The following is a 23,496-nucleotide window of genomic DNA, read 5'->3' on the forward strand; positions in this document are numbered from 1 at the left end:
GGAAGTCATAATTCATGGTGTGACTACCTCACAGCTTCGGACAGGAGGCAGATTATTCAATTAAACTCAGTCACTAATAAGAGTATTCAGATGTTCCTTTCCCATATCACAGAACTGCAAAATTGCATGGATCCCAGGCACATTTAAAAAGATTTTTTTTTAACGCTTTACGGACACACACACTTGTGCGCGCTCCTCTCTCTCTCTCTCTCTCTCTCTCTCCCTCTCTCTGTGATTGAATGCTTCTCTTTAATCTGCGGCCTGACACTGTGTGAGGCGGACTCGCCTGGTTCCACTTGTTGTTCGGGGGTTAATGGAAAAGATTTCTAAAGATTTATTGAGGGGGCGTTTAATGACCTGATCGGTTTCACCATGTGAAAACAAATGATGCCGTAAAACCTTGCTGAGTTGGAGGGGGCTCAGTTTGCCCTAAATTAATGACCAAAAAGAGGGGTATTACAGTTTATAGTTTGTTTTCCCTTTGACACGCTTCTCACCGTCGATATAAGCGCCTTTAAAGGTATTGCTGTCCCTTAAAAAAAAAATCTCTCATCTCATCGATATTTTTACTCTCCATACTTTCGCCCAACTTCAACAACGCAACGGTGAAATGTAACAATTTTAGTAGTTTCAGCAGTTGAAATAGACTTACAAAACGCAGCATGCCGTACTGTTTTGGAAGCAAATTAAATGTTAGGCACTTGGATTTCATATTTGGAGTTGTTCTAAAGCCGCTGACTCAGGTCAGATCCACTTTGCGCCGCGCGTCTTTTACGCGTTTCTGGCACAAACTTTCTCACGCTGCAGTCGCACCTGCTTCTCTTGTCGCACATTTATTTTTTTTTTGAATTTATTTATAAAGTGCTGCGTCCTGTGTAATTCACGAGATAGTTAAAAAAAAACAAAAACAAACCCTCAATAATATCAAGACAATCCCGAAGATATAATTGGAAATAAAGAGTAAACAAGGATTAAAGTCACAGTCCAAACTTGGTTTTGATTTGACTTTATTGGATTAATTAAAAAAAAAAACTCAACCTGCAATCCTGTGAACTCAATTATTGTGTTGCAACACGCATCAAAATACATTTTAAAGACAAATTATTTAAAACAGAAATCAACCAAAAGACAGGAAAAAAAAAACATAATTGAGGATATAAGAAAAATAGGTGGCCTGGCAGGATACTTTCAGTTTCAGAAAACCACAAAGCTCACACCATGATAAAACAGAAATATACTTGTTTCTTAAACCAATACACAGAAAAGTACCGCAAAAGAAATATTTCTTCAGGAGCAATTGGGAAAAATAGTCCCCCTTTTATTTGCAGACTGTGCTTTGGATTTAGGCTGCTCTTACATCTTTACTTTCTGTTCACATATGGCTTGCTAGATATTATTAAAAACAGTGAGCAGAGTCTTGTTTATTCCTAAGGCAACAATATACAAATTGTGGAGTGAAAAATGAACTGATTGTAGCTGAAAAGCAGAAGGATGAGCAACGCTATCTTGAAATGAAACTCATCAAATCAAATAATAAGCCAACTTCTTTGCTGAAACCTGGAGAGATCTGAATCAAATTAAAAGGAAATTAGGCCTGCAACCATCAGCCACACTTGTCTCATTACAGCGGAAAGATAATCCACAAAAGCCTTAAACCATACACACAGTGGGAAGAAGAGGAAGGATTTCACAGTGTACAAGTTGAACAATGGCAACTCTTCAAAAGAGAAAAAAAAGGAGAAAAAAGTCTATATTTGAAAGCGTGTCTAAGGTATCATAACATTCAATATCCTCGCTGAGTTTTTGCTAATGTCATGACACATTAGAAATGTATTCCATTAAGCCTTGAGTGGTTTATAAAACATACCAGCTTTATGGGGGGAAAAAATCTCATGTTTGTGTCACATAGTCAGATTATGTGCAGCTGAGCAGGGAGCTGACTTTGTCACTTCTAAGTACACAAGAAGAGTACTTTGGTGAAAAAAAAAAATAGATATCTTACATTTCTTCAACATCTAAGGAAATATCATTCTGGCTTAGAATAATATTGAAATCTTGGATTTCCTGACATGTGTAAGGCGATATATTGAGGTTTTATGAGTGTTGTGAGCCGACGTCTGGCTCCTGTTAAAATGAGATATTCCTCAAACCCATTTTGATGCTTGACTTTAAGTGATTTTAAATATGCTCAGTGTCCCGAATTTTCCATATTCAGAACAGGTTGTGTTTGTTTTATTTGTTTCATCACATTCAATCATCCAGAGACATCAATTTCAAGGATATCACACTGGAAAAGGAGGAGGAAAAATAAGCGATATGTTTGTAATAAACAGAGAAATGAACTCTCCACATTTTTGCAAATCAAACCCATAGATACACTAAAGTAAACACTTTCTCACTTACTTGTTTTGTGAGGTATTGGCTCAATATTAAAAATAAATCAGCCTGAATGTGTGTGGGACAACGCCTTCATATTTCGTTCAATGGCGAGAACCTAAAGAAAAATCTCTCATAATATAAGAAGTGCAGGTTTGGAAATGCATGACACAGGTTAGAACCACATCAAACATGAAACCGAATGAGAAAAAATTAAGTTCAAAAGCTGAGCGCATGTGTGGAGGAGCCAGACAATAAAGAAGAAAGTCATAAAAACAACACCTTTTGTTTGCTCTTATTAAGACCATTTATGGTGAGGATGGGAATATAAAAAAACCCCCAAAAAACAAAAACATGGGCATGAGCCAGGTTGGAATGACACTGAACCTTGCCAGAACGTACCTTACGGCATGAGCTAATTTCAGGGTAAGAAATCCAGGCTTTAGGATTGGGTGAAGGGGGAGGAGGGGGAGACTGAGCAGTGCCGAGTGGAGGGCAGGCGGGGCATTAGCTCAGTTCAGGCTGATGTCAGGACAATTAGAGGTGCACCACAGCGCATTGTGCACAGCGCCTGTCAGCCTTAATCTCTGCTGCTGTGGCCCGTACCCGCAGCCAGGCCACAGCCCACGGGAAGCGCTAACACTCAGGCCCATATTGCTTTGACAGTTGCACTCAACTCGAAGTAATGCAAAACGTTATTGTGATGTATACATGGTGACCCCGCACTCTTGTCTCTTACAACAAGAATGCGATGTGTGTGTGTGTGTGTGTGTGTGTGTGTGTGTGTGTGTGTGTGTGTGTGTGTGTGTGTGTGTGTGTGTGTGTGTGTGTGTGTGTGTGTGTGTGTGTGAGCGGAGCCAGGGAGGGCTGGAAGGGAGAAATGACACTCAGGAAACAGACTGGGGAAGGAAAACTGGTGGGCGGCTGCAGAGGAAGAGGAACAACAGGAACAAAATAGCATAGAGAACCCTTTCTGCACCCCCACCTCTGATCCCTTATAACCCCCAGTCTCCTCTCGTTGCAAGTCGCCGCTCACGGTTCTCTACAAATCTTGGTGTTTGTTTTTGAGGGAGCTGCTGCGGGTGGTGACCGTGTTGGAGGTCTCCTCTGCCTCTTCGTCCTCTTTGGCCCCCAGCATTTCACCGAAGAACCCGAAGATGGAGGTGAAACTCATCCAGGAGGTCAGCTCATGCCTCTCTGTGCCTGCACGTAGGAGAAGTACACACACACACACACACACACACACACACACACACACACACACACACACACACACACACACACACACACACACACACACACACACACACACACACACACACACACACACACACACACACACACACACACACACACACACACACACACACACACAAAGATATTTGCTTGAGATGATGGATAGTTTGACATATTTAAAGACACAGCGCTGGGTCTTGTAAACCTACTTTGGCAAAAAATATGCAGTGAAAATAATTGACTCCCATTAGATCCCATGTTTAGTTTTGTAGGCCTCACTGTGGCCACAATGCACTGCGTCTATGCAAACCCAAGGCTTTATGTGTGAGAGCCACGGCAGCCTATGACCTGTCAGTCCAATGGGACGGCCTTATTATGTTATCCAAGCAGATACCTGATAATCAACACCGCTGCGCGCTCGAGGAGATGGAAAGAGGTCCTTCCACCAACGCCAGAGATATGCACAAAGGGTGCACTAAGTGAAACCAGTGGAGCGGTAGTCATTCACTCTGAAGGGACTGATTGAGGAAAGGCAAGACAGAAACTGCAGCGAGGTAACCAGCGAACATATCAGGTGGTCCAGCGGCGGCGGGGGAAGGCGGCAGTGCTGGGTTTCCCTCTGACCTCCTCGGGGTTAGCCGGTTCCCAAGTTGGGGTCACGTTGGAACTTGAAATCTGGTACATGTGCCTCAGGTTCCTCGGGGTTAGGGTATCAAGGGCCTGCTTTTTTTTTTAGTTGGATAGCTTGTAAACTTGACGGCAGCTAGTCCTACAGGACAACCTTTCCTCTGCGTGGACAGGGCCGGGTTGTCGCCGCAGTTGATGGCCGAGTCATTTCGACTCATGCTCACAAAGCATTCAGTGGGAGCAGATAATGGCTTGTTTCTGCCGCCGCTGGCGAGCATCTCAGCTGCTTAGCAACACAACTGTAACCGGACCTGAAACGCCATATTGAGGAACCCCGTTGTTTCCCGGAGGGAGAGTATGTTAGGTGTGAGGTGATATTAAAAGTTTCATCCCCTTGATAGATGCTACTGAGACACGTGTTCACACACACACACATACAGGCATGAAGGATCTCAAGCCCGGTTTTCCTTTATGAATCTTTGTGAGCAACTTTTTGTAAAATTGCACCATGCAATTTTCCATAGACAAATAATAAAAACAAACACGGGCATAAGTTATTATAATTAATTAGCCTCGTTTGAATCTCGCCGGGCCCCGCAGAAAAAGGCTTGATATTGTTTACAAATAAGTCAAATTGGAGGTACATATCGATGTAACTCTTAACCTCAGCTGCTTTCTTCTCCGCCTCTCTCCTCCCGTCCTGGCTTCCTCCTCTCTCCTCTTTGTACGCGGTATTGGCTATAAAAAGCTAGACTAGAAGGCCGCAGGGATACAATTAGGAAGCACCTTAAAGGCTCTCTCACCATAGACAGGCCTCTGATGACCACTGCACTGACCCCATGTTTATTAGATTGACCTCTGCCTGGACGCATTAATGGAAATGGTGTGTGTGCAAGAGTGTGTGTGTGTGTGTGTGTGTGTGTGTGTGTGTGTGTGTGTGTGTGTGTGTGTGTGTGTGTGTGTGTGTGTGTGTGTGTGCGTGTTTATGTGTGTGATTGTTAGACCAGGGGCGAGTGCAGGGTCTTGGGCCGAGAGTGGATTTGGGTTCAGACGCTGGTGATGTGTTTTGTTTGTGTGTGAGTGTGTGAGAGTGTGTAATTTGTGTGCCCTACTATGTAAGGGCGGTTCTCGATCGAGATAAGGGACTGCACTGTACTCCATATAGCAAGCAGATGGCAGTCAGTGCCTTGGGTCAAATTTACTGGCCTGGCAATCATGGTAGTCAATAACCCGGCACTCTCACTGACACTGCTACCTGTGTAGGGCTCATCATAACACCCATCCCTGGAAACAAAGACACAGCCCTCTCACACCTCTAATCTATCATTTATATCCAATTTGAGGCGCTGTGATCTTTTTCCACCTCCTCCATTTTCCCCGTCTCACTGGTCTCTCCCTCACTAGTGTTTTTACTTCTGTTTTGTCCTCTTTTTTTTTCTTCTTCTTCTTCTTCTTCACTTGCAGAAGCGATCAATGCTGCAGCGCTCTCTCGTTCACCCTGAACTGGCGATGAACTCCTCCGGAACGCCGCCAGCTTCTCCACCCTATCCCATCGCAGTTCAGGGTCACCGGGGGGTGTCTCTGTGCCAATATGCAGATGAGCCTGTGTCCCTCCAATGACTCTGAAGCTGAGCTCCACCTCCTCTATATGGTGGAAGCTTTGCAATGAAGCCCCCGCTCCCCCACCCGCTCCCCCACCCACACCCCCCCCCGCCTCCAGACAACACTCACACACAGACATAAACGCACTCTCATCCGGACTTAAACAGGCCTTTAACAACTTACATCCCCTCTTCCTTTAATAGCCAAAGTGTGCTGAACCTAATGGATGTTGTCAAAGCTGAAATGTGACCACTGATTTAGAGGAGGAACCCCAACGACCAGGCGGAGAAGAGGGATTGAGGGAGCAGAGGAGAAAATTATGTCAGCGGGGCCACAAATCAAAGTAATACCTTTAAAAGAGGTGGGAATCGATGAGGTGTCATCTGGCTGTATCTTGTGTGTAAAGTGAACCCATAAACAGCCAATAAGCACTACATTAGCCTCAATTTGAGCCTTTCACTTGAAAAACTTTTCAGCTGATTAGCAGATTCTTTTATGGATTATTGATTTTGTAGATCAACATAGTAAGTTATAAAGGACAAAGAGCTCTTCCATTTTTAAAAATGCATGCGCCCAACACTTGAGCTTAAACTTGCAGTACTGTAGTTATTTATGTCGGATGTCTTTAAAAAAAAATTTCTTTAACAATTAAGATGTCGGTTCAATTTGTAACAGGTTTATTGTCATTGTATTAATCCAATAAAGTTCATTTAAATACAATCATGTCCTCTTTTATTGTAAGTGCAATAATGATGTTACCGTTGAGCCCCATAACGCTGGGTATTGTCATGGGGGACACACACACACACCAAAAAAATCCCCCCTTACACTCACAATGTGTTGGTAATTAGCACTGGGTAATGGCGAACTTAGCACAGATTATTTCTGCAAGTTACAGTTATTCTAATTACTGACTGCTGACCTGGAGGTAAGGAAACACACAGCTCCCTGATGGTGTTTCACTCTGAGGAAGGAGCGAGGACCGGTGCCGAAACACGAGTCTGCAGCGAGCGCTCCTTCGATGTGCTCTTTGCTCGGTTCACGGCAGAGTTTCAGCTCGGCGCCTGACCGCTGGCCTGTGTTTGACCACTCTGTGTGTGTTGTTAGAGCCCGGCGAGGCGGCCTCATTATGTGACAGTCAGAGAAGAGTATTTGATCCTGGATATTTAGCCTCGTCCTCTCTGTCACAGCCACTGGAGCCCTCTCAAGGTAATTGACTGACTGTTTGATCTCTACACTAGTACAAGATGCTGACACACACACACACACATGCGCGCCCGCGCACACACGCACACGGTTGTTATCATTTGTGTGCAGTGAGGTAAGTGAACACAGAAGAGTTTTGAGCTGGAAACAAGGAAACTCCTCCATAGCTATGGGCCATGCTTTCTTCCCTCTGCACCAAACGCTGCATGCTGTTACAAATGGTAATCGCCTCTGATTGTCACAAATTTCAAAACAAACGTTAGGTGACTGAAAAGCCAAAGTGACGCCCCAAGTGATACTCCGACAGGAAGCTCAAATCAAAGCATGCCGACTATAATTAGGTTCCATCTGGGCTACATTATTTAAAGCCACACCAGTTAATTGCTTGTGTACAAATGGCCTATTTAATTTGAATCAAACTCTTTTTTTTGTGATTCGTAATTACATTGACGTGAAGGGGGCCAAATCTCTTTACTTCATTCATAATATAAATACATATTCAAATTATTAGGAGCACTTTGAGGAAAAAGGAATGTAAAGTGACGATATATTTTTTTTTTGGTGTGAATTGAATTTCTTTAAACAATAATGAGTGTTTAATCAAGCATACTGGCTTTTGGGTTAAACAATTTATGAGCTTCAATTAAAAAAAAAAAAAAAGGAGATGAACAATGATAAAATCACAAAGCAAAAATTACAAAAACAGAAATCCTAACAAGACTAATATACATGATATTATTGGACGCAGAAGCAAACATTTTCTCATTTCCTCTTGTCGGGGTTTTCATCAGGAAAAATAACAAACAGTGCATTATCTTATCAATTTCCTATCGATGGTAACCTGAGCTTTTGTTTTATCTCCATGTGAGGTGGACCAGTGCATTGTGGTGTGGGCCTTGGCTGGTTGTAACCTTAGATGTGCTGCTGTTTGTGGAAACTATCTGTTGCATGGATCAGCGGTGGGGAATCGCTATCTGTATCCTGGTTGTCAGACGATCGGATTTCCGCCTCCGACGCTCTCTGATATTAGAGGATCTTCCACGGTGAGTGTGAGAGTATGTGCACAGAGGGCCTACATACACTGACTGCCTGCCGGTCCACACACACACAAGTGCACACACGCACGCGCATACAGTCACTTATGTGTCTTGTCACTTTGCTTACCGACATGCGTAAAGGTCAAGAATGTCATTTTAGTCCCACATGGCTGTCTTCTGAAGGGGGCGCGACATGTTGCCACTGGAGACGAGGTCAAACAGAGCCCAGGCAGGTGACAGGTGGTCAGCCACGCTGCCGGAGCAACAAAACATGGAGATCTTGTCTTCAGTCAAAAATTTAATTAAATTAGAATCCATCCTCCCTCCTCCTCCTCCTCTTCCTCACTGACGCCACTCCTCAATTTCCACTCAGGGTGAAAAGATCCACATCAAGCTGGCAGTGCAACACAGGTGTAATCAGACTTAGTCTATGATGAGCGTCTTCATTTTAAATAAAATCAACACGGCACAATGCCTTCACAGGGTTTTTTTTGCTGTTTTTTTTGGAGCAGAAGGAAAGACAAGTGCAACACACAGAAAAAAAAATAAGACTAAAAGATTAGTCAAAACAAAGCTCATTCCATCAAACCAGCCACACTGTTGCTTCTTCAATGAAATTCATTTATAATGCTTGTTGGTAAGTGGGTTCTGCTCCCCCCCCACCCCCCATCTCCCTCATACTGCTTTTAATTACTTTGCTTATTATTGTGTGTTGTTGTTAGACAAAAATAAGGCAGAACTCATTACACATCCACATATGAGGCACCTGAATCACTAGCTACAGGGGCCGCTGAGGGGACTCTGTATTTACACTGAATAAAATACAAATAGAGGCGAGACATGGAGGAACAGAATCAAGTGAAAGCCTGGAGAGAGGGGCGAACATCACATTAACTGGTTGAAATCATCACCAATCGTAAGCTACTTTACATTCTATAGTATAGTTTCATGGAGGGAGAAACTTGTGAGAACAAGGACCCGACACAAAAGGAAGTGCAACACTGTGCTTTCTTATTTCTTCGTCGTTCTCCTTCAGTTCAGTTAAGACCCTTGGTTCTCTCCTTGCTGCCTCCCCAGCCATACACCGAGACTGCACTGAGTGCTTTTTTTTTTTTTTTTTGAATTTTAACCTGAATGAGTGGCCTTGGCCATCATAAAGGACCCTCGCTTTTATAGACTTGGAGCAGAGTATTTACAAGATAACCCTGATCCAAGGACTGTGCAGGCTATTTGATACCACTGTCAGACTCTCCCCTTTCCTCTTCAGTAAAAATCGAAAGTCCAAACACTCCCTCGTCTCTACAGCACCCCTCAATGTCACTTGTTTTACTCTGCTCACTGAAAGGACACTTCAGAATGGCAGATGAGATGTTTGTGTGTGGCATTCAACAAAGAATTACACCATTTGAATTAAACAAGATTACTATGATGGATGAAATGCTGCATTATAATAAAAAAAAAAATTATAATGCAAAGTCAGTAAACATGCAGAATGTGTGCAGACGTGATTTTTCATTATAACAATATAACAACCAGTGAGATATAGAATTAATTAAGTCAAATAACGTCACATATTGAAATGAATCAAAAGCAGACTCACAACAAAACAATTGAAAGCCCAGAAATTGTATTTTTCCTTGGTGAAAGACATTGTGGTGAGCAGTTTAAATAACATAAGACTTACTGTTTCATACATGGCTATTAAGAAAAAGTTTTTTTTTTTTTTAAATAAGTACACACAATGTGTGACGGGAAGTTTTATCTGTTGAAGCACAAATATGGGTATATCTCCAGCTTTGGGATGTACACCACTGTCACTTCAGTGCTGATAAATTATTACTACTTGACTTAAAATGACAGACTAATGCTTCACTGTTATGAAAACCAAATGTTCACTCTCTCCTGGATTATCTGAGAGTTTCTGTCAGACCTGCACATGTACCTGTTGATTCGGACTGCATGTGTGACTGACTGCGACAAAAAGAGAAATACACTGAGAGATCGAGTGTGCACACACATGTGTACGGATGGAAGGGCCTTGTTGGGAGTGCCACCCGGACATTAACACTGTAAACAGTGCAGGCCTCCTTCCCTGTCCAGGCCCTTTGTTCCTTCTTCACCACCATTGGTTGGGACTTAAATGGCAAACACTCGGGGGCTGCTAGCTCGCCTGACACGGTTTTGTTTTTAGCCCATTGAGGGGCAATGGAGAGCTTTTGTTTCAATGCCCGGGCACAATGTGTCTCAAAGGCAGCATGGCTGAAAAGAGAGGGCCCCACAAAGACTGTGCATTAGTGGAGGCACTACACGCATGCATATATGTGCACTCACATGGGCACATGAACACACAAGTGAACGCACACGTATACGCGCACGTACACGCATCAATGCCTGGACAAGGGCCAGGACACAAAATCTTGGTGACAGACCACGCACGCACTCAGTCTATATATTTAAATCTGAGACAAACTGCACACTCACTGCACTATTTCACTACACAACACTACCTCTCTCCCAGAAACACACATGTTGTCTGCATCACTTGAACACAATGAGATGTGGTGTGCACGCGCACGCGCACGCGCACACACACGCACACGCACACGCACACGCACACGCACACGCACACACACACACACACACACACACACACACACACACACACACACACACACACACACACACACACACACACACACACACACGTTGCTTGCACAGCCGGGACAATACGAGGCACAGAAGAACACACACTCACGCACCCACACTTCTACAATATCAGACAGACACACATCACAAAAGAGCTAGAAGAGGAGGAGAGGGGTAAGAGAGGCCCCTTGCACCTGTAAGAAAGATAAGGCCGCATTCAGAATCAATGGTCAAAGAATAGACAGCCTTGAGTGTGAGAACCCCTCCCATTCACACAAGGCTGTGGTGATCACACACACCTTGCATACAACCTTCACTAATCATGTTCTCTAAGCTCTATTGAAGAATTGAGCATGGCCATTAACACCACTGGCACATGCTTTGTGCAATGTGAGATATAACTGCAAACTATTGGCAGCGTGGTCATGGAATGTGAAACATACAGTGATACTCTGAAATCACTTTCTCTTTCCTTTCAGTCGATAAAATAATGTCCTTTGTTATTAACATCATACCACATGCTACTTTTAAGCAAGTTAAAAAATGCCTCGCTTTCTCATAATATAATAGCAAAACTTTGGTAATAAAAGCCTTAAAGTGAACTGGAACTCTTACAGTAACGACTGTCAGTACATTACCTGTACTTAACCTGAGAATGCCTTTAGCACTGAAGCACCTTTCAGTATTGCATGCAAATGAGTGATGCTTTTATATTTAAATAATCACAAGGCATCCATGACAACTATCGCAAAGCTCAGTTAGTCTATCTACACTAGCATAACTCAAAATGATCTACAGTACACTTCCTTCAGAAGATTGGGGCAGAAAAAAGAGTGAGGGACTATACAGATAGATACTCATCTCCCCACATATCTATAAATATATATGCACAAACCCATATATATATATTATATATATATATATATATATATATACCCTTTAGTGATAATACAATTATTTAAAGTTACATCCTATGAAAATATATCTAAACAAAACAAAACATACATTCATACATACATACATACATACATACATACATACATACATACATACATACATACATACCATGTCCAACCACCATGCCTGAAAAGGGGTAGAAGTTGTTCACAAAAGCAAACCCATACAGTTATGTTTGTTTTTGTTATTTTTTTTAAAAGCTCGATGACATATAAATTCCCACTGGAGCTAGACAACAAAAACTTAAACAGTATTTGTCACAACACTTTTCACTGTTTAGCATCACCCAAATTCAGCAAACACACCTGAGTCAAAAAAAAGCAGAAATGTGTACTTCAGATTCTAAAAACAGACGCATAAGGGAATACATTCATTCAAAGGCAGATGTTGATGTGAGCTCTGCAGTTATTCACAGTGGGCAAGGATCAGAGAAAGGTGACAAACACATTGATCGAAAAATTGGGCTTTGAAGGACGTTTTTCGGGACAAAACAGGGCAGTGGAAAATGAGTTTTGGAGTGAGAGAAAAATGCAACATCTGAATCCATCAGCCGAGAGTTCTGTAAGAGCCTCATTTGTCATTTTGTTCTCAAACAGACATACACTACATACAACTGACACTTAAGTACAAAGCTACTTGTCACATGACCTTGTGGCCCCACGCAATGTAACACATACACAGAAGAATTTTGTACGTGTGTGAGTGTATGTGTGTGTGTGCGCGCGTGTGTGTGTGTGCATGTGCGTGTGTTTTGAGGGATGAAAAGAATAAACTTGAGGAGGAGAGAGGAGAGAGTTCAGGTGGGGGAGGAGAAGGCCAAAGGTGGAGATAGCAGAGAGTGGGTGTTGAGGGTGGGGCAGGTCTGAAATAGATCACTTAATGGAACAAAGTGTAATTAATGGGTCACCGCCGATAAGAGGGCTCTGGCCCTATCTGGGAATGTGCTAATCGAGCTGACACACACTCAACAAGATCAGTGGCCAGCCCCTCAATGTGTGTGCGTTGTGTGTGTGTGTGTGTGTGTGTGTGTGTGTGTGTGTGTGTGTGTGTGTGTGTGTGTGTGTGTGTGTGTGTGTGTGTGTGTGTGTGTGTGTGTGTGTGTGTGTGGTGTGATGTCTGTGCATGTGTGTACACAGCGTGTCTCTGTGACACACAGTGGATAAATTGTGGGTGGATATAAGACTGCTAAGGTGACAGGTTAACATGGTTTCCTCCATGACAAAGATCTGTCATCCCTGCAATCAGAGCAAACCCAGACGGAAGCACATACACAGAAGGTTTCTCTGGCTGTGCAGCTTTCCTGAGTCAGCCTCCCTAACTCACGTAGACGTTCCGTCTTACATCAAAACATGAGTGATGTTATTACACTTGGCGAGCCGGCACGCCTTGAGTTGTGGGGATGTGGTTGTTTATGGAGAGATGGAGGAGAAGGAAGCCGCCTGGTCAAGAGAGGGTCAAACTTGAAGTGTACCAAGAGAAGTAAACTGACACAAACCTCTCCTCAAACTTCCTGCTTGTGTGTGTGCCTGCGTCAGGGGAACCTGGCTGGAGCCAAGGGGCTGTGGGGCTGTGTATATGTGTGTAGTGTGCGAGTGTGCGGGTGAAATGACTTGCTTTTGGAGCCCAGGGGGAGGCCTGGGGGAGGGTTTGCAGACAACCGCATGCATTGGGATAGCGAGACGGCCAGTGATGGACAAGGCAAGACAAGGAGGATTTCCCTTGTTTGTCTGAGAGAGCAGAGCTGCCGCGTCACACACACGCAGAGGGAGAAGTCTGTCTCCGGGATGGATTTCATGTGTGTATGTGTGTGGCGAGTGGGTCACACATCTGGTTGGTTTTGTGCGTAAGTGTGTGTGTGTGTGTGTGTGTGTATGACTCTCCTAGGGTCACAGACCCAGGGGCCATGTACTTCAAACTAGTTTATTCAGACAAGCCAAGGCCGCATTAACACACTACATGTCTTAGTGATAATGAGACTCTTGGCTTAGTGCTGCTCAGATGAGGAAATAATCCCCCCCCATGCACGCCTAAAAAAAAAGAACATATATCTTACATATCTTCATGGAAATCAACAATTTCATGCCATTACAGTCACCTTGACAAGTCTATAAATATGAAAGTAAAGTAAGTGTAACAGTCTTTAAACACAAGGGCACAACCTCGACAGTATCAAGCTGTGCAGGGAGCTCTAGGTGAATCTTAAATTGTGCAGCGTGTTGTTATGTGTGTCCACTGCAGCCTGATAAGGGTGCTCTGTTTGTGTGCGAGCGAGTGATGTAGCATCAGGGGGCTAAATGAAGAGGGACGAGACTCCAATCTGTTAGGACAAGAGGAGAAATGCTTCAAAGACTCAACATCAACCCCTCTCTCTCTCTCGCTGTCTCTCTCTCTCACATACACACAAACACAAACTGACGGACAGTCCATTGCTCCCAGCATATCTCTACTTTGTCCTTGGACTGTCTGAATACCACTGGAGGCAAGCATGATTTGAGAGAGCAAGTGGGAACAAGAGAGAGGGAGAGCGAGAGAGAGAGGGGGAGACAGAGAAAGGAGAAGAAAGAGGGAAATGATAGAGGGAAGGAGAGGGAGAGAAAAGAGGCGCCCCTCAATGACATCTAACGAGATAACTCACTCTCCAGAGCTCCTTTTCTCTTGCTATCACTTTACCAGACAGCACTCCTTCCACATAAGGCCAGAAGAGGGTGTGTGTGTGTGTGTGTGTGTGTGTGTGTGTGTGTGTGTGTGTGTGTGTGTGTGTGTGTGTGTGTGCGTGTGTTAACTTTGTATGTGTGGCTGAATAAGTGACCGTATTGTATGTGGGAATGCAGAGTACGTGGAGGGAAAAAAAAAAGCAGTAGATGTGCCATTCGCCATGTTCTCAAGTACTAACACAATGATAGGCATGCGAGATACAGCACACTGTACATGTTGCTCGGAAAAATGTTTCAGGGCGATCTCACGTAGTATATTATTCATAAACCTATATTCATAAAAATACAAACACGGGTTTGTTTTTATGTTGATTTCAATGTTTAATTGGATAAGCTGGAAGTGTGCTGCGTGTGTATATATCCGTGTCACAATCATTTCACTGTGAATCTGCACTCAGACGGCTCGCTTAGGAGATGATGTACAGAACGCAGCACAAACAACAGCTGGCTCGTCTCTTGATTGAAAGTTAACTTTAGGAAAACAAGGCGCTGGGCCACTGGCGGGTCACAGCAATGTTGAAAACACCCAAACAAAACAGCAGGAAAACAGAAAGTGGTCCGACACTGCCACTGTTGTCGGAAATGCTCCCCTTTGCAAACGCAGACAACTGTGGGGAAGAGTTAACCTTTTGATAAGCTGCTTCTAGTCCCAGCTGTATGCATTTTTCATTGAAATGTGTGAGTCAGAAAGAGAATAATTATCTTCTCTCGCTCCATGGAGAGGCGAGGGGTTGCAGCCCCCAGTCTGGTCTTCATAAATCAACTAAGTCCTGAAACGAAGGCGTGCTGATGAGCACAGAGACAAACTGAACTATGCTAATTCACTCCTCAAAAATAAAGAAGATGTACGCAGTAAAACCACAGTAAAATCCATCCATCCATCCATCCATCTGAGTGACTAATATGCATGTCTTTGGACTCTTGAAGCAAACCTGAGAACCTGGAGAAAAAGCACAGGACAGGAGAACATGCAAACTCAACACAGCAAGGCCCGGAGCCCAGACACACACTGGTCATGTTCTTAATGTGAGGTGAGCGCTAACCACCAAGCCATCATATGGTCGTAATAACTCCTTTTCAAATGAATCAATGAATTAATGAACTTTGGTATGTTTTCTGGTATTTTATTGTCACCTGCCTTCAGCTAGGTTGCCAGAAAAAAACACACACAACTTCTGGGACTATACTGTGCTTGTCAGGCACTGCATGCATTCAAGGTAACGAAGAAGAGGCAAACTACATACCTGTTGTGTTGACTGCTTACTCTGCTTCGTGTGCTGTTGTGTATGCTAATGTGTCTTCGATACAGTGTTGCTCAGAAATGGCCTGACAAGTGCTGTTCTAGACGACTTTTCTAATCAGTACAAGAACAATTATGTAGGCGCAAACACAGACACACAGGTTCAGCAGTGTGTGCCCAACAGGGCTAGGTCACTGATCCCAGCTTCAGAGAGGCCATGATCTCCTCTCAAGGAGAGAATCTACTTCCATCCTGGCACAGGCACACACACACACACACACACACACACACACACACACACACACACACACACACACACACACACACACACACACACACACACACACACACACACACACACACACACACACACACACACACACACACACACACACACACACACACACACACACACACACACACACACACACACACACACACACACACACACACACACACAATTGAGTCCCTCTACCCATTGTACCTCCACCTCTGATCTCTGCTACAATTTTGATTAATCTTGAAGTGTTGCAAGGTCAGGACAGGCCTCTGTGTGTGTGTGTGTGTGTGTGTGTGTGTGTGTGTGTGTGTGTGTGTGTGTGTGTGTGTGTGTGTGTCTATATGTTGTAGTGGACAAGACAGTCAGAGACTGAGGGAGGGCAGGTCAGGGGAGGCACTCGCCCTCTCAGTCCTCCAGTATTGACTCGAGAGCAGAGAGACGGTGGCAAGCAGTCGATGACAAATAGAATAAAGTGATCAATAGTCTTGCACTTGTCACTGGGGACGGAGGCACCTTTAGAAAGCGAAAGCCACCAGCCCAACTTGAACTATGCACGAGGTGAACATTGATCAAATCACACAGACCTCTGGCAGTGAGCTTACCAACATTTGCCCTCCATCCACAATGTTTGGAGCGATGCTTCTCAATAACACTGTGGGAGGGATTTCGGAGCAGTGGGAATTGAAAGAATGTGGACCACAGGCCAAAATGAAGCTACCACCCAGAAGCAAAACAATGACATAAACAGCAGAAAATCATGAAAATGGTTAAGATGGCGCAAACAAACAATGTGAATAAAATAAATATATGTGGTTCACGCATGCTGGACTGAAAACCTGTACTCGCAGCTACCGTTAAAGTCCTTAAATTCTACTAAATTACTATTACAGAAATGCTTGAGTAAAATTACAAAGTACCTTCTCGGAAGGAATATGAACTATTAGTAACCTCTTAACCAGATCTAAATGTACTTTCAACATTTGTCCTTGGGTTTAGTTCACTTGTGAATTAAGATGACTGGCATATGTTGTAAATTGTACAAGTATGAGTAAAATTACCTACTTGACAAAACAGCCATATAATACGTTTAATGTGTGTCTATTAATAATTTTCCATGCTTTGAATATGTTTTCCGACATTTTAACATTTCAATAATGAAAGTTTTAACAGTGATTATCAGAACTGTGTACGAACTGGAAGCGACAAGGAAATTGGCCATAAAGGATCATCCAAATCACATGTACCCAAAAATACAACTAAATTACAGTAATGACAGTATTTGTAATGTGTTAGATCCACCCCTCAGTGTGTGTTTTGAAGCAGTATGGTATATGGTGACATGAAATACTTTTTGAATGCAAGCAAGTATGTCAATTTAACAGTGTACAATTGTGAGAAAGCACTCCTGACTCTCGTAAAAAAAAACATCACCTCAGGATGTTTCAAGCAATCATAATAGTAAAATGCAATCACACAGTTAGTAATATCAACATCATATAATAACTTTTCATTACAGTTCCAGCTAAATAAATGAAGCCAACAGTCCATAAAGTATTTTCCAGAATTTGAAACAGAATCAGAAAACATATTGTGATACTCAAATGCATTGATAGTTCTTCATACCCTCAGTTTGAACTAGGTGCTTATTGAGGGCAGGAGTTCTCAAAGGTGAAGAGAGGTTAAAAAAAAAACGGTAAGTCAGAATAAAGGAAGGAAACTGCATGAGAGCAGCAGAATCAGAGGAGGAAGGAAGAAAGGAGAAGAGAAAAACTACCCTCTGTCATAATTTAAACGAGCCGTGGTCTCCCAACGCTGTGTTTACAATGTATAATTTATGCCTCCCAGTTCAAACACAGCTTTATCTGCACTCAGCTGCTAAGTGATATGATTTCACTTTTTATAGCAGGCCCCCCCGCATATCCAATCCACCGCCACCCCCAGTCCCTCTGTATTGCAGGCTGGTGTGATTCTGCACGCCTCATGCATTGACTTTCAACTGTACAGCCCCCTAAGGGCTAAAGTAGCATATTAAATCCCTCCCTAACCCCGTCCTCTTCCCTCCCTTAAGCAAAAACTGCCGTCTCAGACACACACTTAAGCACATGCGTTCCTGCACGCATTTGCGCGCGGCCATGGACGAACACCCAATACGCTGCAAAAGAAGACGGCTGCCTCATATTTTACAGCAGTTAAAGTTTCTTTCTGTATTTATTGCTCTGTTGGTGAGCGGTAATGTCCCATTTCACAGCAGCACACCCTGACCTCTGATCAGAGACTCTGCGATGACCCCTTGGTTCTGACTGAGTCACACGGTAATGCATGGCCACTTAGGTTACCTTGGTTTAATGACACCTCTCTGTCCCCTCCACAAGGATCCGTCTGGCAACACGCACGCACCCACGCACACTGGACTGATGTGAATACATATAGGGGAGAGTGTTTTCAATATTGTGCCCAGTGCTATAAATAAAATGTAGTGTGTTGTAAAATATGACAAAGTGTAAGTGGAGCATTTAATATTGTTCTTACTATGATTTAAGTGTGAGTAATCTCGGCGAAAGTAACACAGCACTTTGTTGTTGAATAGAAACTGTTGAATAATTGTGGTTGTGCAATTGTGACACAATCCCAGCTTAAAAATAAATCTTTCGTAGACCTCATGTGCAATCGCCAAAATCACTTCATGAACTACATTTACATTACATTGTTACACTAATAATTAATTTGTTGGACTTCCGCACAGTGCGGCCCCTCTTGTTTTTCACCTCGGTGCCTCTACTTTCACTTTCATTTAATCTATCATAAGGCTTCCATCTTCCTTCCTGCAGCCTCCCTCTTTTTACTTATTCTCTGCCATTTCCTCTCTTCCTCTTCCTCGGCTATCTGCCTACATACTGTTTGCGCAAGCAGAAAATTCCCACTTCATCTCTGGGGACAAATGCATTTTTCTCTGCTCCACTCATCTCTTGTTCTTCTCTTGTATGTTTTCCATGCTGGCAAAGCCTACTCCTCCTGCATGCAGCAGGGAGTGTGCTCCGTCTGTGGCTGTCCCATAAGGGACTCCACAGTGTGATGTTACAATCTCCCCATCCAGAGGGATCCTCTCTCTATCATCCTCTCTCTCTCTCCGGCTGCTCTTTTCTCTCTTTCTGCACAAGACGTTCACGTCCTTATTTTTTCTTGTCTCTGACGACTTCATCTTTTTCTCCCTCACTTACTCTCTTAATCTGTTTATCTGACTCTTACCCCTGTGACACTTTCCACCTTCGTAGCTCTCTCTCCCCCAGCTGACACAGAAACCCTTAAAAGGCAGACTTTTTCCCTGTTTACTTTTTTTTTTTTTTGCTTTTCCATTATTGAAAAATTATTCTTTTTGAAGAAATCCAAACCTAGACAAGTTGGAAAAAAACAATTGAAAAAGAAATAAATCAAATCTACAAATAAGATATTTGAATTTCGGGTTAACAGCTCCATCATCCACCTTTAAGTCACTGATCTTCTTCTCTAAATATGACACTTTATGGGGTTCCTTTGGTTCCAGTAGAACAATGTGTGAAGTCTGAAGCTTCAAGACACCAAACCACAGCTGTTAGCATACATCCCAAAGCTTCGCGCCTATGTCTCTGGGGAGGAGGGTGTTTCTGCAGTTGCCACAGTCCAAGTGTGACTGGCCAGCCAACAGACCAGAGACCCCCACCATATGGCTTGGGGCCTGTTATCCTCTGGTGTTCCTGTAGGCACACACTATGATGGGTCACCCCACAGATCCTGGACTGGGCATCGTGCCCTATGACACACGCTGCGGTGAATATGGATAACCCAAACACATTCTCAAGCTACAGGACATCCACTGTAGATGTGCGTGCATAACAACAATAAAATAATACAGGGTGAGGATGCTCATTCTCATAAATGCCTCTGATAAGCTTTTGATATTTTCCCTCTCACTGTAATCACTTCAATTAGTTCAAAATGGATTGCAACTGAGCTAAATGAAAAAGGCAATAATAGCAATTTCAAATATACTTTCCTCCCTGTCCTTAACCAAGTTAAGCATCCTGCCAAAAAAAAAAAAGAAAAGAAAAAAAGAAAAGAACTGCCAACAGTAGACAAGCCAGAGTCATAGAATTGGTACACTAAGCCATTCTACAGTAAATGGAAGGCCGTGTAAACTATCTGAGAAGATTGTAAGCATGACTATTATTTGTTTCTACATTGAAATACCAGAAGGTCAAGAGAATAGTTAAAATTAAATTTCAAAATATTACCTACTGTAGAGAGAAATTAATGACCACATTCTCATATCATCCATAAAATGGTGTCTCTTTTGAGTCAGAATTCAGAAATTCACAACAAGTCAAAGCCAAATCTCCATATGGGAAACCAGAAGTGATGGAACACATGGCTATACAAGGAAGCACAAGGGACTTATACAGAGAGAACCCCCCCCCCCCCCCCCCCCCCCCCACCACCCCATATATGAGCATGAGGATCAATATTAAGATCTCCTGAAATCTGGCAGCAGATAAACATGTATGCGCCGTGGACCAGTACAGTGTTGAAGTTTTATACACTTTGATGATTAAATTTAGTTCAGTGCCTGATTGATTCTGCAGTACGGCAATGAAAAATTGCCACATGATATATTTAGCATATGCCTTGTGCACATAGAACTTATTTAAACCCTTTATCAAGTGAACAAATTTGGTGGCTCGCACATTTCTTCTGGTAAGACTGGAATGAAAGAGAATGTCGAACTTGAGAGATACAAAATGTTTGCGGGTTGCAACTGGTGAGAGTTCTATAATGTGGGACAGTAAGAAGGTGTTAGATTTGTTACATTTGAGGGAGATTAATGTATTTGAGTTCCAGAAGAGGTGGGAACTGTATAACGCATGAGGCTTCTAGAATCTCTGAATGGATTAGAATGGGTGAGTTGTAAAATGTAGGCGTGTTCTAGAACGAGTTCTACAAAACGGGAATTCTGTAATTTGATAGGATTGCAGAATTGGTGGGAGTTTCAGAATGTGCGGAAGTTCTAAAAATGTGTGAGAATTATTCAATGTGTGAGTCGATGAGAACTCGGGAGAGAGATTGTGTGAGGGTTATGGAATTTGGGAATTTTATAGGATTTGTGAGGTCTAAAATGTTTTGGACTTCAATGTTTGATAATTTTAGAATATGTGAGGGCTTCAGCATGTGTGATAATTCCAGAATGTGTGGGAGTTGTAGAACGTGGGAGTTCTAGAATCTGAGAGTTGTGAAACGTGGGTGTTCTACAATGAGCTCTTGGATATGTAAGTTTAATAAATTGACGGAATTACAGAATATGTGGGAGATGTCAAATGTATTGAAATAATCCTTGAAATCAGTTTCCAAGCATTTAGGAAAGTGGTCTAATGGGCTCAACACACACAGTCTGTTGAAAAGGTGCCTATTCGGGTACATTTTTATTTTAATATATACAACATTTTACCCATACTTCCCTTTTTAAAAACCATGTTGCAAAAGGTTTGAAAGGTTGAGTCAGATCTTCAGTTTGAACAAATGTGCAGCAATGCCCTGACTCAAAAAGATGAGGTGCCAAGTGAGTGAGCTTCCCTTGACCTACCATCTATGGACAAGGTCTCTGGTTAATTAAGTTTCTTGTGCGACCAACTGCACGGCTATTATGCTCACAGTTCTCTTTGAAAATTAAAATGGAGGTCTCTAATTCCACCGCACAATTTCCTTTTATTCAACATAAATTTTTCTCTTTTCTCTCTCTCTTCTTCTTGTATAGATTTGTATCAAGCATGTGATATTAAGGTGTAGAGTGGTTTGGAGGTTTGCGCATGTACGTAAATATGTGCGCGTGTAGATGTCCGTTCTTTTCCGTATGAATTTTGGTACTTGTCGGGGAATTGTGCTCTGTGTTCATGCTGGCATTTCTCTGTGAGGAGAAAAGTGTTAAACTTAAACAGAGAAAATGTGAGCGAGGTTAAGGCTTATTCACCTCTCTTAATATTGCTCCAGGCTGAGGATGACACATTTGTCAGCGACGTTCTCAGCTGGACTAAGATGAGCAGGGACACAGGATGTCAGAACCTGATGCCTGTGTGATCAACAGCAATCGCAAAGTGAGGCGCGACCTGACTGCCGGCACAAAAGCAGACTTTGACACGTCTGGGTAACGCAATATTTCAGTGTAAATGATGAGTGCAGAGGGCATACAGTGTAAGTATGTCAGTTACACACGCTTCTGCCAGACACACACACACACACACACACACACACACACACACACACACACACACACACACACACACACACACACACACACACACACCTCAGACTGATTGGGACTATAATATTTGTTTGGGTGGAACTTGAACCTGTCTGTGCCTCCGGGGTTGCAGTCAAGCAGGTGTTGTAGGCTCATTGCACGCACGCACACACGCACGCACGCACGCACGCACGCACGCACGCACGCACACACACACACACACACACACACACACACACACACACACACACACACACACACACACACACACACACACGCACGCACGCACGCACACAGTGAGAACACCTGGACACCTGGTATGGGCGGCACTTCACTTCACTTTCAGTGCTGTCACAGACTCCTAGATAAAAGTGACCCAAGAGCTGAGGGGGGCACACCTGTGCCATGGGCGGCCCCCCTGTCTGTCAAGGACCCCCTCATAAAAACACTAACGGTGACAGAGTTGTTGGTGTTTAATTGGCACTTAAAGTCAATCACTGCTAAAAAGGGTACTAATGACGTCTCTCAGAGACAACTACACAGGGAGAAGCAGAGGCACCCACAGTATGAAATAACTAGCTGGTTGGCTGAGTAACTAGTCTCAGGTCGGTAGTCATGGCTTTGGTATTGCTTTGTAAGTCTGTGTGTCTTCACAGGGCGGTACAATGAGCAGCTTTGCGCTTTATGCCGCTATGAACAATCATCAAAGCCAGTCACACATACACATGAGAGCCGCGGTTCAAGAGTTCCCTGCTCAGTTGCCTTGCTCGGAGCAGACTGTGGGTGTATGTGTGTGTAATTCAAGGGATCAGCGCGCTGTTTGATCATTGCCCAGTATTGTTCAGTCCAGCCATTAAAGGGCACTTTTACCTGTGAGCTGAAAGTTTGATGAGAAAGAGAAATGGACAAAAGATGACAGACGGGAGACATAAAGTGAGATACTGAGTCACACAGCCAAAATGAATATGACACAAATGCTCCATCATAACAGTGAGACTACAAAACACATGCTGGCCAATGTAGATAAATGTGGGGAGGGGGTGGAAGGGAGGACAGTGGACTTGTGGGTCCTGTCCTGCCCTCGACCTGCAAATGCTGGCACACCCTGTCCTGCTGGTGGCTAAATAAAGAGCCCAAGGGTGGGCTGGGCGGCAAGAGAAACAGACACAGAGTCGGCATTACCCAGCTAATCTCATTAGGGAGGCAGCCCTGCCAAGATGCCAGGGGTCAGCCAGAGTGCCACGTCACTCACCGCACCTTTGGCACTCCCTTTGACCCTCCGGCAGGTTTGAAGTGGGACTTATGGGCAG

The 23,496-nt window shown here is 43.4% G+C and overlaps 1 protein-coding gene across 1 annotated transcript in view; it reads right to left on the minus strand.

Annotated features, from left to right (window-relative positions):
- Positions 1–992: 992 nt before the first annotated feature.
- The window catches only part of arb2a (ARB2 cotranscriptional regulator A), a 154,014-nt gene continuing 131,510 nt past the window's right edge, over positions 993–23,496 (minus strand). Inside the window, exon 11 of the mRNA XM_080466485.1 lies at positions 993–3,579. Coding sequence (XP_080322611.1) covers positions 3,419–3,579 — 161 coding nt within the window. The 3' untranslated portion in view covers positions 993–3,418. The remainder of the gene's footprint in view (positions 3,580–23,496) is intronic.

The sequence above is a fragment of the Lipophrys pholis genome (genome assembly GCF_963383615.2).
Source record: "Lipophrys pholis genome assembly, chromosome: 7".
Lineage (NCBI taxonomy): Eukaryota > Metazoa > Chordata > Actinopteri > Blenniiformes > Blenniidae > Lipophrys > Lipophrys pholis.